This window comes from Pempheris klunzingeri, chromosome 24 (assembly GCF_042242105.1).
Source record: "Pempheris klunzingeri isolate RE-2024b chromosome 24, fPemKlu1.hap1, whole genome shotgun sequence".
Taxonomy (NCBI): Eukaryota; Metazoa; Chordata; class Actinopteri; order Acropomatiformes; family Pempheridae; genus Pempheris; species Pempheris klunzingeri.
The window spans coordinates 9,632,003-9,649,727 of record NC_092035.1 but is presented as its reverse complement, the minus strand read 5'-3'; the positions used below and the strand labels follow the sequence as shown (position 1 = coordinate 9,649,727).

At 44.4% G+C, this 17,725-nt stretch overlaps 1 protein-coding gene across 1 annotated transcript; it reads left to right on the top strand.

Annotated features, from left to right (window-relative positions):
• Positions 1 to 376: 376 nt before the first annotated feature.
• spry2 (sprouty RTK signaling antagonist 2) lies at positions 377 to 5,183 on the top strand. Its single transcript, XM_070855585.1, has 2 exons — positions 377 to 736; positions 3,118 to 5,183. Exon 2 carries the CDS (start codon positions 3,166 to 3,168, stop codon positions 4,216 to 4,218), a length of 1,053 nt encoding a protein of 350 aa, XP_070711686.1. The 5' UTR covers positions 377 to 736; positions 3,118 to 3,165; the 3' UTR covers positions 4,219 to 5,183.
• The last annotated feature ends 12,542 nt before the right edge of the window (positions 5,184 to 17,725 follow it).

The window sequence follows — 17,725 nt, the reverse complement described above, 5'->3', positions numbered from 1 at the left end:
GGAACTTTCAAATGTCTAATCAAATGTATTGATTTTTGGTTCGTGTGTATTTGACGGGACATCTGGTGCAGTAGCAATGCCGTGGCTGGGGGGTCGGTGTGTCTGAGGAGCCCCGGTGCCGCCCCGCGGGGCTCCGCTCCCGCAGCAGCCTGCAGTCGCTCGGCCCTCTGGGTGTGAATGGCCGCTCTCTGGCAGCCAATGGCGGAGCACCGGATGCGAGATATCCGCTGCAACAACAAGCGCTCTGTTCCCCCTTCAGCTTGACGCCATTTACAGCCCAAATCCCGACCTCCCCTCCGGAAAGAGCAAAAAAAAACACACACACACACTCACACACACACACACACACACACACACGCGAGGAAAGTGGTTGCAAACCCTCGCAGCCCAGCGGATAAAACACACCGAATTAAATCTACTTCTGCGCTGGAGTTTCTGTCGCTCGCTTCTTCTTCTTCTACAGTTTTTTTTAATTCTTCTTCTTCTTCTTGTGTGGAAAAGAGGGCTGAGGCTGAGTTTACTGACCGACGCAACTTTTCGCCTGTTTTAACGCCTCGTGCTCGTGCGCTAAAACACGGGATTTACGTTTTAGCGCTGCTTTTTTTTCTTTTTTTTAAAGAAAATGTGGGAAACTTTCTCAATGGATTTTACCGACTGAGACGCCGATGTGAGGAATAAACTCTCCCTCAAACTGGACTTATTTCACCTGCACGGGGGCTAAAGTGTCGAAAGCACGGTACGTATACCCTTTAGTAACAAATACACAGTCGCCTTCGTTAACTAAACGTATTTCTTGGCTAAAGTTTTGTCATAAACAAGCTAAAAAAGTGTTTTTGTGGTTTTTGCCAGGTTCCTACTATCTCTCTTCCTTTAGCTTATCACAGACCACTCATGTAATGTTGTTGTTTCAGCACAGAGGTTTTGTTACTTGTGTCACATTTTGAGGTTCTTTGTTGTGGCTATTTTTTATTCAAATTGTTAAATATAATTAGCTTACTCCTTAGCCTGGGCTAAGTTTACAGCATAGTTTAGCCTTCAGGTTCATTTCACAGCTTTATTAGATAGATATTACATGTAGGAAGTGTATTTATAGACCCTGAACCCTGTTCCTCCCCCTCATGCACCCACTGTAGCTGTGTGACACCCATGTGTAATGTCTCCCTTATCAGTTATCTTGGATCCAACGTGATTTCTGTTTTTAACAGTATAGTTTTGACTGCAGCTTTGCCACTTGTCCATCTTCACACATCCTCAGACTGTCATTTTGAAGAGCCGATGCCATCAGTTTGCTCAAGTTTACTTCCGTCAGCCCACCACACACACACACACACACACACACACACACACACACACACACACACACACACACACACACACCTCACCCACCCACTGTGGCCAACATGGCTTGCACGCAGGCCAGTGGAAGTGATTGAGAGCCCCCCACCACCACCACCCTCTCCTCTCTCCTCCCATCGACAGGTTAAAATTTGAGTGCGCTTCATTTGGAGCAACAACAAAAAAAAAGCCTCATAAATCCTAAAGAACCCTCATGCATGCTGACATAGAGGGCTGCTTCAGCACCCACCGCCCCCCAGCACCCACCGCCGCCCCTTGATCGCATCCCTCACCCTTTACACGCACCCTTTCATGCTCCCAAAACTTTTTTATCTTGTCGCTCATCTCCTTTTCACGAGCGTCACAATGTAAGATGCGTTCCAGTGGGGAAGGCTGCTGCAGGCCATTTGTCATGCAACAGACGAAAGCCCTTCATGTATTGTCATTGAAAGGGTGGGGGGGACCCCACAACCCCAAAGATGCCATTTGAAAGCTAATTACCACAAGGAAGGAGAATTAAGGCCTCCACTGTCAGCTTCTTTACTTTGGTGTGATATGTTGGCGAAAACAAGGCTGTGCATTTGAATATGTTAGATAAATGGAGAGTAACAGTGCAGTATGCTGATGCTTATCCTCTCCCCTACGATGAATCAGAGAGATTAGAACTGATACGGTGCCCATAGACTAGAGGTCAGGAGTTTTGTTCAATGTCAGAAATTTAAGGATAAAAAAAAAAGCCCTAAATCAAAGTTAGAAAAATGCCAATTAGCTCCCTTGTTCCTCTGATGCATGCCTTTACTTTACTTCCCATGTCTGTGTTATCTCTTTGACCCACATCAGTCTTAAGTGGCCCTCTCTCCTCAGCCCCCCCACAAAGCCACAGAAAGGCACCAAACTTTGATCATCATCAAACGGCAGCCTCTGAAAGACAATTAATGTAGAATATTGTAAATATAGATTTGCTACAGCTAACAATTACTTTCAAGATCAATTGATCTCATTCTGATTATCTGTTAATGTGGCGGTTATTTTCTATAGTATTAAATTTGTCACTACTATAAGGCCTCAGAACCAGAACAATGATCAAACTCATTTAAGAAGCTGGAAGCAGTGACATTTTGGCCGTTAATTATCATAATATCTGCAGATTCATTGTCTTCTTACTTTTTCAGACTTTTAAAGTATGTTTGGGCATTTTAAGCCTTTGATGCAGGCGGTGGAAGAGATGAGGCCCGTTGTCAGACTCAAATCCGGGAGGGTCTGCTTCTTGGACTACAGGGGAGCCCCACAGATTAGCTTTGTATCCATCTCAGGAATTCATTGATAAGTCGCTTTTAGCTTTGGAGTGCAGGCAAATTTGTACATGTTTTCACCTGGGTTCGGTTGGCCGTTGCTGTGTAATTGGGGAGGGGGGGGACAGGAAGTTGGCACAAACTACTGGAGGGAAGCATTTAAATTCAATAAACATATCAGATCTTAAACATAAATCCTGCATCTGCAGCTTGAATCAGTTTTAGATAAAGAAACTTCTGTCATCATTTATGTTTTTTAATAGTTGGCACTGATACAGCTGTATCCACTGTATCCCACCACCACCCCCCTCCACCCCTCCACCCCTCCACCACTGGCTCCAAACATTACATCAACTGTGTAATCAAATGCGCTGTGCTAGGCCTTGGGTTATTTCCATAGTGGTGCTTGTACAGATACCGTTTATGATTTGCATGCCGTCGTTTGCATGTTGTGTCACAGAAGTATGAAAACTGTGTTTCTTTCTTACAGGACTTCAGATGTGTCCCATGCCAGTCAGAGTGGCCCTTCAGTCCCGAGATGGATTCCAGAAGTCAGAACGACAGCGACGGGGGAGGAGGACGCCACGGGTTGGCACCGTCTTCGCCGGACACGCCGCGTGACGAAGGGAGATCGCAACCACGGCCCACGCAAACCCGCGATGGTCCACCAGATCCAGGGCTGACCAACGGGCAGCCACCCCGTACTGCAGCAGTGCTATCTCTGGACCAGATCAGGATAACTGGGAGTAGTAATGAGTACTCAGAGGGGCCCACAGTTGCCCAAAGGTCTCCAGCCTCTCAGCAAAGGCAGCAGAAAAGTGACTTGGTGACATCAACAGGTTTAAGGACCAGTGGGCAGCAGGAGACTCTGGAAGAGAGGCCTAATAATCTCCGCAACCTGCCTTCATTGACTCAGTATGGAAACACAAATGCTTCCATCTCCTCCAGAGAGGGCGTGCTGCGGTCCTCCACTGTAGAGGACTCCCAGAGCAGCATCAGGACCAGCGTGGGGAGCACGTCTTCAGCCCAGAGGCTCCTCAGCAGCCCAGCCGGCAGCAACCAGATAATCAGAACCCAGCCCAAACGTGCAGAGCTAAATTCAGAGGAGCTCAAACCCCTGAACGATGAGTCCAGGGCAGTAGTGACCGTGCCAGGTAGTGGAGACTCTAAAAATCAAGGAATACACTCCAACAAGTGTGAGGACTGTGGCCGGTGCTGCTGTTCGGAGTGCAGACACCCGCGGGTGCTCCCTTCCTGCTGGATGTGCGGCCGGCGGTGCGTGTGCTCAGCACAGAGCGCAGTGGAGTACGGCACGTGCGTCTGCTGTGTCAAGGGGCTCTTCTACCACTGCTCCAGCGACGACGAGGACACGTGCGCAGACAAGCCCTTCTCGTGCACGCAGCCGCGCTGCTGCGTCCGCTGGACCACCGTGTCGCTCCTCTCCCTGTTCTCCCCCTGCCTCCTGTGCTACCTCCCAGCTAAAGGATGCGTCACTGCTTGCCAGAGCTGCTACGACCGAGTCACACGACCCGGCTGTCGGTGCAAGAACCCAAACCCAATCCACTGTGAGGATGTTGGCAAGCCGACGTAGACGAGATGGCTGTTTGAGTTTAAAACAGAAGGATGGAAAGACTCCGTGTTGACTGAACTGATCGATGTTTCGGCCCGTAGCTCTGTAGTGTAAAAGTTTTAATCGGGAGCTAATGATGCTTGACTTTTTGTGTTTTTACCCCATCTCAATCTCCATGCCTACCACACCAGGGCAGAGTCAAATTCAGCCTTAAATTGCCAACTTCTAAGGCTGCTGTATTCACTCACCGTGCCATTATGAGTGTCACTTAAAGGCAAACCAAAATAAAACACGATAAAAGGTATGAAGACACATTCAACTGCTGTTTAGTCCCGAAAAAATAATTTCTTCCCTTAAGTGCCCAGAAATGGTGTTTCTACAAGAGTCCAAATGGATAGCCTTTTTTTTTTAACATTTAATACAACTTATATGCTAAGAGCAGACTCCTGTTACTAACTGTATGTAAAGTAGTAAATGCAAAGGGTTTGTACATTAGGAAATGACTTGGACAGATGTTTTATTTTTGTACATATAATAATACTTCAACTGTGAAAAGCTTGTCTGCCACACCAGAGGCACCTTGATAAATCCACATTTATACGAACCAGTCGACATCATTCACACAATGTTTGTACATTCACTGGAATGTATATCAATCATTTTATGTAATTTACAAAGGAAAAGTCTTATCCCTTCTACTTGTAAATTGTACAGTGACCTTATATGAAAAATTTATTTTCTAATTCCAACATTGCTTAGTGTAAAGTTAAAAATATATATTTATTTGAAGGTTTATTATTTTATAATGAAAAATATTTATTTTGTGAAAGCGTTGTTCATGTGTCACCTCTCACAGGGCTATTCTGTAGTGGCTGCAGATTTTGAGGTGGCACGCAAGAGTGTCGAAGCTGGATGAATAGTTCACTATGAATTAGAAGACAAATATATTAACGTTTGAAATTAAACAACCTTGAAGTCTGACAGTATCTTTTCCTGTTTTCTTTTTCTTGTGAGCACTTTCATGTGGCAGCGTTTCTCACACGGTGTGAGGCAGGCTCGAGCGCAGGGTTTTTAATTGAACCTCTGCACGAACATCTCGAGCAAGAGCTATCATCAGCCATTTTGTCTCCGCTACGCAATCGCTCCACGATGTTTACAGAGATCAGACGAGGACGCATTAATGTTCACCTTGGGCACTTTTAGGGAAAAACATCTGGCTCTGGCGTAGCAGTGTGTACAGGAATGCGCCCATGTGCACATCTGTTTGCATGCACTGCAGAAAATGCCTCTTAAATCGGGTCCTATCACTTCTTTTTTATCTCCTAAAGCACTCTACCTGTTTTTTTTTTCCTCTTTTTTGCAAATATGCATTCATGTAAGCCTACTATTACATCCTGGCCTGGCTTCAAGTTAATTTCATACACGCTCCTCGGGATCCTGCAGATACTAGACCCTTTTTTTCCATGCTTTTTTTTTTTATTTTTTATCAAAGGCTTGTTGAGGAATTCCTTGGTTTTGAATGTCCCTGCAGGCGAAACATAAGCCTGAAACATAAGCCCCTGACACTTGTTGACAGCATACGGACGTGTTTGCGGCACGGTATGCATTCAGAGCCGTGATTGACGCGCCGAGGCCCAACCTGCGCTCACTTGTTTGTTATTCATCCCCAAGCTTTTGACTGACGGAGGGGGGGGGGGCTGGGCTTGGTTGGGGTTGGGTGGGAGGTTTGCTTTACATAATTATCAACTTTCACCCATTTTACAGGGCCGGCAGAGAAGATGGAAACATAACGGGCAGAATCCCATTAGAGACAGAAAGGAGAGAGTTGATCTCGTGTTTGGTCCTTATTTTTCCAGTCGCAGGCCTCCTCTCTCGCTCCATTGTCTCAGCTGTGAATGAAGGGGGGGGGGTTGTTAGGAAGAGGGACCGCAAAGGGTTAAAAGCATCACTTTGAATGACAAAGACCTAACAGTTTACCCCCGTATTCAGCCCGGCATGCATTCATCCTGTTTTCAATAGTCGAGGGGTCATTTTGGCTCCCCAACGCTCCTCTCAGCTACCTGCTCCTACTTGGTATTCCCATAGGGAGGTAGTTGTCCTGTTGGGGGGGGGGGGGGGGGGGGGGGGGGGGGGCAATTGTTGGGTTGTGTTGGGGAAAAATAGTCCTATTTGTTGGGATATGCAGCTATAAAGTAAAATGAGGTGTATTTTTCACTTGTACTTGTCCACTGGAGCGTCCCATTCCACCTAGAACTGTGTTTTCCCCTCTCTAGCTACAAGTCTGGCCTCCTCCCCACTGGGAGTCTGTATCTCAGCTGTGAGCAAAGTGCTCGGTGGCAAAAATTGCACACTTCGATCAAAAAGTGTTTGGGAATGGGCTCTCCCTAGGTTCTCTCGGGTCATCTCAGCTGCTCTGTGCTTTTTTTGGATCTGAAATGGTTCTTTGGAGGCAGCATGCTGCACACCTCTTAGAGGAAAAGTGTAACCTGTTGTCAGGGGAACATCTTATATCTCAAAGACAAAGCTTCTTAAATCAGGAGTTTTTTAAAATAGTGTTTTCAGTCACTGTATAGCATTTAACTGTGAGCAGTCCACCTGGTCAAACACCACACATGCACAGGCTTAGCCGACCCATAAAGGGACAAAAAAGAGGCGAGAATTAGTGCAGAAAACGATGAAAAACAACAAGAAACATGGGAAGAGATTGTGTATCCGCTGGAAGTCCCAGCGATTTGGCAGCAGAGAGGAGCAGGAGGAGGTAGAGGGGGAGGAGGGGATGTGAATTGGGGGAGAGAAAAAAAAAAAAAGGCCCCAGAACGGCTCTCTTTGTTGGTTTTAGCCGCCGTGGCCCCTGCGGCTCATGGCGGCTGTGGGGCAGAGCGGCCTATTCACCCTGCTCACCAAGGCAGAACGCAGCACAGGAAGACAGGAAGGAAGCGGGGCTATTCTTCATGGACGCATTGTCTGTCTGTCTGACGGCCAGGCTTAAGCAATCAAACAGCACTGTGAGAGAGAGAGGGAACAGAGAGGAAGTGCAGGGCGGTGACAACTGTTACAAGTATAAAGATTTTAGAGGAATAAAGTGTGTTTTAATGGTGGCTGCAAAATCCTTTTGAGTTTATAGGCATGTGAATGTAAAATTTCATTTAACTCTTTGGATAGATCCAGTGGTAAATATAGAGAAGTACAAGTTTCATAAATTTGGAAATATTTAGATATGCCAGCATTATGAAAGTGCCACATTACATGTGCTGTATATGTAGCAACAGTCAAACAAAAAGAAATTGGTACACACACACACACACAGATAGCTAATGTTAGCAAGTGGAATACAAACAGCACATTGAATCCTGAATGAGTGAATGTCATAAAGGGATAGACAAGTTAAATTATCTCTAACTAACACTATGAGGGGGGGGGGGGAGTGATAAACCGCTGTGTTGTACCCTCACCCATAGCGCACAACGCACGTGTACAGCGCGTCTCCTATTAAAGGTTTAGACACTATTCCAACAAGTTCCAACACTTTATTTAGTTGCAGTTTTTTATTTAATGTGCTGGATTGAAAGCACGGGACCCAATCATACTTGTGAAAGTGTTTCACAGTCATTTGACTTTGCTGCCATTAGTCTTAGAAGAGGCTAACATCGTTGTCTTCGCAAACGCTTATTGCGTACTTTCTGTTTTGTAAATCGCCTTCCTGAAGGCGGCTGAACTTTTCCACTGTGGTTTCTCATGTTCAGAGGTGACGACAGCAGTAACACACATTTGACTTACACAACCGGCAGTACAGAACTCCCAAGGAGCTTTCACTGATTTAAGAATGGAGATGTGTACATACCCAAAACATCAGATTTTTTAAACTTTTAACAAATGGAATTCTAATCTGATTATATATTGTCCTTCTGATGTGTGTATACAGGCATAATTCACTCCAATTGGCTCTGGCTTGTTGCAGAAAAGTGTATTGAGCCCACGAGCACAGCTGTGGCTACACTGCTCAAACCCACAGAACGTAGGTTTAAGAGGAAAAAAAAAAATCTCCACACCTTTCTCTTCTCTACCGGTGAAAACCTTTTCTCAGAAGCTGAACTTCTCTTCCTTTTATTTTCCGATGTGGGCGGCAGAGAGACGCGCACATCTAGAGCTCAAAGCTAAAGAGCACCCCCCACACACACACACACACCACCTGACTGTGGTTTTACTTTCCATCCAGCCTGTCCTCTGCCACTGCCACTACATATTCAGTAGAGTTATAAGTTTGATTCCAGAGTTGTGCACAACCTTTTGTTTCCCCCAAGTGATGAAATAGCTTGTTTTGTTACAACTTTTGCCCTCTGGAGTTTTTGAAGTGTTGTGCTCACTTTTTATAGAGCAGCTAGGAGACGCGTTCACCTCCGCAGCTCTGGGAGACAGTGCAGCCTTGCAAGGTGAATTACGGAGCAGGCCTGCAGTTAGAAATCTGAATCTTATGCAACCCACTTCTATCTGGGTGACAGCTGAACTACTGGTATGCCTCGAGGAGGAAGATTATGGCTGCCAGGAAGGCAAAGGGAACAAACAGAGAGGCACCAGAGTGTGTCTGTCATGAAGGTTTAGTGGGTGTGAGAAGATGCAGGGTGTGTGTGCAGCATAGAAGGCTGCAGAATTTGCACAAGTGGACCCAACTGCGTGCTAATGTTCATATATGCACGTGTGTTCTCGCACACGTGTGTGTTTCTGTCAGCATAATCGAGCCTTTCGCCCAGACAATGAAGCCCGACTGGAGGCCTAAGTCTAATAGCAGCACTTAACTTCAATCCACCACAGGAAGTTGGCTCATCTGCACGTGTACACACACACACACACACACACACACCAACACACACACAGAAGTCGGTCGGTCGCTGACAGCCAGTGGATATTTGTTGGCGACACCGTGGCTGCAAGGCTCTTTACAGCTTAGCGGCCAATTGTTGTTCACCCAGATACACACACGCACACACACACACACTCTAAGAGCTTAGAGCTTCAGTTGTTATCCTGAAAGGCAATCCTGATCCCTCTGCTACACAGTAGGACAGACACACATAAAAAGAGGAATTAGTGCGGTCTGACAGCTCACTATACCACATCGCATTTAGTGTGTGTACGTGGGGCAATTATGTGTGTGTGTGTGTGTGTGTGTGTGCTTTGGGAGGGTGCGTGTACATGTGGATGCATGTGTGTAATCACCTACAGACTTTGAATGATATAGTAACACCAGTGGGAGACCAAATAGTTACCTTAGTGATGCTCAGTGAGATGTTTACTAAAAAGAAAAACTCCAGCAAAGAAATTTCCTGTTTAATGTCTTAAAGGGAAAGTTTGAATTTTTGAGGTGGGGGATGTACCACTGTGGACGGAGGCAGCAGAAAAACTTATTCTAACCACATAAAAAAATCTGTTTAAGTGTACACTATATTTAGAATATTTTTTCCCCCTTGCCCTTTTCCACAAAGAACTGAAGCCATTATCACGCTCTTGTACGCCACCAGACTCCTTTGACAAAAGCAGTGATTTTACATTGCAGAAAACGGGAGTTGCTAGTCTACCGCTGCCTCCATCAGCAAATCTGTGTGTGTTGTCTGTGGCTTTGGTGCTATAAATGGTTATAGATTGAAAATGATTATTTTCAGTTGTGTGATCACTATGAGTGACATGAGTGTCATTTTATTGATTGTTTGTACAAAAACAGTGAGAACTATTAGTTAGTTATTCATTTTAATGGCTTTGGCAAGCTATTTTTCATGCATGTTACAATGTTTTGATACAATGTGTGAAAAATACTCTCTTACTCTTAACATGCAACGTGCAAATATATTTCCATGCATGAGTAGTTTCTTCTTCTGGCCAAATTTGTAAGCCAACTTCTCCTTTTTCAGTTGCCCCACTCACCTTAGTGATATCATGTTACCCTCTACCTGAATAGTGCCATTGAGACCTGGATCGAATTATTCAAATTGTAGCACAAGGAAGAGGGTGAGTACATTTGCAAGTCAAATTCACACAGACATAACTGGTACTGTAGAAAAACTATGATGTAGCAGACTATCACACATACACACACACTTTAAACCCACTCATCCCTGAAGAGGAAGACGTACAACCTGTTAAACGAATGTCCTTCCTCTTAACTACAAACTGACCATCGTGGCAGTGTGTGCATGTTGAGAAAAGAGTTCCAGGCTGATATGACTATATATGTCTCCACTGTCACCCTTCGGGTCGTAAGCTGGAGATTGGGTGAGGGGGCGAGGGGGAGATGATGTGGAACAAATCCATGGAAGAAAAAGATATGATCAACCTGTGTGCCATTAGAAGCAGATTCCCCCTTTCTATGGTGCAAACCTAATGATGCGTCGGGTATGTCTGAGAGGTTAAAAGACTGTAACTAAGACGGGCTGCGCTGAACTGAAATGTGCCACTAAGTGTGAAACACTGAAATAGACTTGAGACCTCCAGGCATGTGTTTTTATTTAAGTGTATTTTGCCTTTAGTAAATTCTGAGAAAGACAATGGCGCACTTGGGGAATAATTTCTTTTTTTTAATTGTTTTATTTTGGCAGTAAAGTCTGCAGGAAGGACGGTTGCTTCTTGCAGCTTTAGACAACGATGTTATGCACATATTTTTATGTTGGTCTGGATATTTCCTGCCACTCACAAAGTCTCGACTACTAGCTTATGGTGGGTTGTTAGCAAACATTAGCAAAGAGGTATCACTGCATAACTGACCTTCTTAAATCAGCTCACTCACTTAATGAGTCCACTCCTGTTGTGCTATTGCTATTTATTTTAGCATTTACCATGAACTTGTAATTAGTTGTGTTTGTGCCCCCTTGTTTGTTGTGCATTTTCAGTCTATGCGTGAAAAATGAGAGGAAATAATGAAAAATGCCAGGATGAATTTTACTCTCGTGGAAAAGTTGGTGCATTGCAAAAGGCAGAGAAACAGACTCAGCAAATAAATTGTGAAGTACAAAAAGCATGTGACTTAAATGACCGAAGAAATAAAAAATGGCGGCGCACAAAAACATCTGATCTCAGTGGAGCGACAAGGAGACAATAACCTTCCTCCCATTAATACAAGAAACAAACATAAATGCCATATTTCCATTACATTTCAGGCAATAGTCTGAGATTTAACCTGGTGTCATTTAATTATATATATATTCTCATTGTCTGGGATCTCAACAGTGATTGAATGGCATCCATGACTAGTGACAGCAACTGTTTATCTCCATGAACCAAACTCCTAATATTCACATAACAGCAGTGCTCGTCTCACTTTAAGTCTGACGCTGACACACTGTATTTATTGTAATCCAACTGGATCTGTTTATCCAACTGCAGTGATTTCTTCTTGTTTCTTTTCATGCTAAACTCGCTTTACATCCAGAAATGCTTTAGAATAAGTGTAAAAGATGCAAAATCTATAGAGAAAAGTGGCCGAACCAGACATGCAGACTCCAAATCAGAGTACATAACATTATACATCACATCATATTATACATCATACATTAAAATACCTTCAGGACATCTACAAAAGAGACTTTTAATCTCAGTGAGGTACATTCTTGGTCAGATAAATTCATAAATTTAGCATACATGAATGAAAAAGCTTCATTCATGCTTGTGCTCAACATCTGATAAAATCAGTTTGAAAACCCTCACAATTATTATATTGCTCACAATATAATCAGCATTACAATCAGAGCGTAGGTGAACTCACACCGCTTACTACCACTAAAATGTGCTGCGACTTTATACGGTTGTTTTTAACAACTCTAAATGACTCATTTAGTTTGAGTGTTAACCACAGAATGCATGCATGTACACGCTGCAAAGGAAATGGCGAGATGCTTGACGTAGAGACAACCTCAGTCCTGTTTTAGATTATTTATTTAGTTATTGAGTGAACTCATGTTAAAGCTGATTGTATTTCTTTAAATGTGAAGGTATGTGACAGTGCACTTCCTCCATGCTCTCCCTGCTGGAGGAAATTGATCTCTTGAGCCTGTCAGGCAGCTATGAGAGCGCTGCAAGCCACGGAGTCTTGTTACCATTCACAGGTGCGGCACACTGACAAGCTGATGATGACAGCCGAGCCGAGCCAAGGTGTGTGTATGTAGGTGTGTGTCCACAATATGCACATGAGAGCGTGTGTGTGTGTGTGTATGTGTGTGTGTGTGTGTTTCCCCGGCCTGAAGACAGAAATTTGTCAATGGCTGCAGAGATTGTCGGCATACCTGAAATTCCTCCAGATTCCAAACAACCAGTGACAAGACAGGAGGGAGAGAGAGAGAGGCTTTCTGCCAAAGTTATCCACTCTGCAACAGGCACAGGTGCAATATTTCAAAAGATAAAGGCTCCTCTGTTCAGTGAAACACGCTGCTTTACAGCCATGATATATGGAGAATATTTAGAGGCAGCAGGGACGTCCAGCTTTGGGATGCCAGTGTGCAAAAAGAACAAACTGTTATTGATAACACTGAGGGCTGCAAATCTGTGAGGACAAAACCCCTACTGATGATCACACCTGGTTACTTTGCCTTAAATCATTGCATAGATGTCAGAAATTCATCAATTCTGCTTGTCACAGGATGACTTATGTGGCTTATTTAGGAAGCACCATGAAAACAATGTATGATACTTCATGACATTATTTAAAATACGTATATACAGTACGTGTCTATAGTCTGACAAATGTCGGTACTTTTGTCATTTGCTTGGTGTAACATCTGTGTGAGCAGAAAATCAAATTTAGTTTGTGATATCTCTTCCATTCTGCTGGTCAAACTGGCATTTAACCAGCAGAGAGTTTGACAGTGGTACCCGTTGCTTTTACGGAGTTCCTTTTACCTTGGAAGTTGGTGCTGGGAATTATGTCACCCCCGAGTTGACTGCGGTCCAGAACGAGAAGTCGGAAAACCAAGATGGAAGCCTCCAGGAAATCCTTTGTTGTGCTTGCTGTTGGTAGCGATACCAGCTGCTCATGCACTCTGCGCCATTTTGCACTATAGGAACAAGCCCACAGATAAAAGACCCCATTCTTCCAATAATACAGGACAAATACAGCAGTGAATACATGTTAGCTGGAGTTGGCAGGAGTTGAAATAACACACAAAAAAAGTCAGCAGAATTGAAAATGTACCATAATGAAGGTCGTGTAAAACTGCCGTAATAAAGTCCCACATATAAAAGGACATTTTAATCTACCCATTGCAAACTAAGCATGTGTTTATAGAACGTACTGTACATTCCACCTCTGATTCGCTGTGGGCCACTAGACAGAGATTGCCTCATTGCATGGACCCCAAAGTTAAAAAACAACAAGCCGCACACTTAACATGTCATTTCACTGCGAGGCGTCTTAAGAAGTAGCGCTGCAGCTGGCCCGCTGCCAGAAGCAACAGAATTCCTTCAGCTTGGAATGCCTGCTTGATTAATATAGAAAACAGAGTCTCGCTTGAGCTCATCTGGTGCAGAAGTGTGGCACTTTCCTGCTAGTTAAGTTGCCTATCAAAATAACGAGGCACGTCTGCCATGACGTGGGGAAGAACATGACCATTTAAGGCCAGAGCACTCAAACTAATGACTTACCACAATCAGCTTACAGATGCAACTGTCAATATTGGACTGTGGGGGTTTTCAAGATCTGAGAAGCTATGGTTTTTGTGCAAAACCCCTATAGAGCCAGCTAAATCATCCTTGTGTCATATAACAGTCAAAGCAGAAGCTAAAATCAATGCTAAAGCCTCCAAGGTCTCATGAACACACCGCCATTAACATTGATTTTTCCTCCACACATACTGACACCAACACTGGATGAATAACACACATGGGAGTGTTTGTCCTTTAGGAATTTTGTGTGTGCAGGTGAGTGTGTGTGCATGTATGTGGGAATCTGTGTGTGTGTGTTTGCCCAAAGAGGAAGTTCCTGTGGTGAGACAGTCCTAAGCAGAACACACACCACTGGAAAAGCTCTGGAAAACAACTTCCTGTGGTCACCTGCGCTCAATGACCCTGAAGAAAGAGACCCTCACAAACCAAAACTTACTGTCTGCCTCTCACACACACACACACACACACACACACACACTGTAGTGCCCAGGCTGTCGACATGGTTGTAGCCAGGCCTTGGCTGTCACACACAGGGGAAGGAGGATGAATGGGGCCCTTAGAGAAACCCCTCAGTGCACCGGGCAGGAGAGGGAGGGACCGCTGCAAGAACGATTCAACCCAGCAAACCCTTTAAATATCGCTGACATCTTCAAACAAGCATTTATTTTACTCTTACTCCTCCCTAAAACGACAACAAATACCTGAGTTTGCCCTGAGATCACGCCCTCTGCAAGTGACGACTGGGGTAATTCACGAAATCTGTATAAAATTACCACATGCATTCGATCACCGAGTCAGATTGCATACATTTCCCTATTGGGCGCAGGGCACAGCCAATGAAATCATCACGCCTACTTGAGTTTTGCTTATTTAACGCCGTTGGCCAGGCCACGAGGTGTCCACGCCTATGGGAAGGTTCAGCAGCTGCCTTCAAGACAGAAAGCCAAATTGTTTGTGCGATGAAGTCTGTGTTTTATAAGAGGAGCAGTCGGGACATTTTCACCTTCCTACAGAAAATAATGCACACTTTCAAGAAATGATGATAATGATGAGGCTATAAAAGTGTTATTTAACACACTACAATTTAAAATTTGTGTCGTTCGGTTTGGTCAGGTTTGCACTCTTACAAATACAGCTTTGAACAGCAGAGGCTACTGATTTAGTCACTGATTTTTAACATCTTTACAGTGCTTTTAACTAATTCAACTGTTTATAATTACTTTAGCTATTCTAACTGTGTACTCATTAGTGGTAGCTAACAATTAAAACTTTTTCCAAATTTAAGCTATTTCAACCACTTAGTGTGTGTGAAAAAATAACATTCAATTGATATAAATGTACCTAAATTAAAAAAAACACTGTAATTGACAAATTATTTCATCCATTCATCGATTACTTTTAGCTAACTATATCAATTGTTTGTAAATTATTTTCAGCTAGCCTTGCCAAGCAAGTGGTGTTCAGGTGACTCAGTGCAGTGTGAGGGGGACTGAGCAGCATCGTAGCGGGAAACTTACTGGCTGTTGAGACAATACATGTACTAAACAATCAGCATTACACCAATTTGTAATTCACCTCCATAATATGTGGACAGATGTGTCTCTAAATCCCTGGTGGGCCTTGGCTGAGAATCACAGCTCTGTACAGACTGAGTGACTCACTCTACACTCATCACGTGTGATGAGCTGACAGTAAAGCTACAGTCTGTGACAGAAAGCTGACAAGGTGTCGTGTTTGAAATGTACATGTGTAATGGAAGTTCTCCTTTAGAGTTTTGGGAAAGCTAGGCTAATGAATCCAAAAGTCAAACCTAAATTTGCTCACTGGGGTCTATAGGTAGGTGACAGTGCTGTTCTATGCTATGCAATCTTATCGGACACTCACCTGGAATAACAAGAGTGAATGGCACCCCCTTGTCCTTGCTCAACCATTATTCATCCCACCATTATTTGCCTGTTGCAGCACAACATGCAAAAAGGCTCTGACAGATTCAGCAGAAGTCTTCCTGTCACGCTGTCAAACAGTGGTGAGGACTGCTGAGCGCTCATCGCTCAGACTAAACTCTGAGTTGCGAGTAAACCAACAAATTCATTTGAAATCAGCATATTTTCAAATCGAGAGACTGAACTGAAGATTTGTCTTCACACACAAAACGGAGGCATTTTCCAAACCCACTTCCTGTGCCGGGCCTTCACCTTCATGTTCTGCAGTCCCTCGAGGGTGCAGCACTGTCATTTCCTGGCCAGAGAGATGAGCGAGGGCAACCCTTCGCTGGTCTTAAAAGCAAACAGCAACCACAAAAGACTGCAGAGTGCTGCTCTACTAGAAAAAGCATCAAAGCTTTTTTTTAATCTAACATGTGACAGACCTGCACGACCGGACCAGTCATATGTAGTGGAGATACTGCAGGTCAGCCTTACCAAGCCTAGAGGCTTTCATGACACTCTGAAGATGAGACCATTAACAAGTGGAACAGGTCTTGCATTATATAGGATGCATAGCATCTTGAAGCTAGGGCCTAAAATCAGCATATCTCAGCCTCTGCAGCACTGATTTTTATATTGTAATAATATAAAACATGTCACTAATGAAAATGTAATTGAAATTGGCTGGTATGAACATTTTGTCTGATATGTTGATTAAAAAACAACGTTATTTAAGTGTGACTATGTTTACCCTAAGTTTCTATCCAGTAAGATCTCAGCTGCGAAATCAGTCCCGTCTGTCCATTAATGCTAAGCTAATATTTGCTGAGCTAATATTTGAATAACTGCATATCAAGATGTGTAATTAATGGCACATGCAATTCATAGCACAACAGACAATAACCAGTATTTTGCCATTGTCTTCATAATAGTAAGTAATAGTGACCTTTAGCCAAACAGGAATTTCAGGGTCTGTTCTTTATAGTGGGAGAATCTTTATAGTCTAATCTTATTTTTGTTGGCTTTCCCATAATCCCCTCTGTGCTAAAGAGGAAGTTACTTATCAAGGATCTGGTCAAGCAAAGCTTCATGTTACTGCCTCTTTAACCAACCCAATATCCTGTATGTGTGTGTGTGTGTGTGTGTGTGTGTGTGTGTGTGTGTGTGTGTGTGTGTGTGTGTGGATGTGTGTGTTTTCCATGTGTTTCTTGGAAGGAGGCAGACTACAGCTCCTGTGTGTTTAGACCCAAACAGACACACACGCCATCGTAGGCGCACTCGGGCGCATATTCACACAACCGTGCATACACACACACTCTCACACACACACACACACACACACACACACACACACACACACAGACACACATACACACACTCCCGGCACAAACAGACACACTGCTCTTTGAGGCCGCAGAGCGGGAGCAGCGAATGATCGCCGTAAAGTTTGCTGTTGCTATCGACAAAGCAGCCTCTGTTCTTCATTTTGTGCCCCCCCCCCCACCAACACCACAGTCACCCCCCTCCTCCCTAACCTCCCTCCCCCTTCCTCCCCCTCCCACACATTTCATGCCTTCTCCCTCCTATATGCCTCTCTTGCCTCTCTGTTCCCCCTGCCTCTCTCTTTTCTGTCTCTATGTCAACCCCCCACTCCCCCCCTCGCCAGGCTCCATCCTTTTCTCCCTCCGCTCTCTCGTCCCCTTCATTCAGCTCACTCCTCTCCCCTCTCTCCTCGCATTTCGGATGTAGGGCAGGGAAAAGGAAACAGCGCCAAGCTCTGTTTGACAGGGGGAGAGCAGGGGCTGAGACTGCGGCAAAGGGCCCATTTTCATGTGTGTGTGTGTGTGTGTGTGTGTGTGTCACTGCACGGTGACTAGAGTGAGGTGTCAAGGGGGAGCGTGGGTGAGGAAGATCGGCTTTCCTGATCAGTGTTGGGGTTGCAGGTGATGCCGCCGGGGACA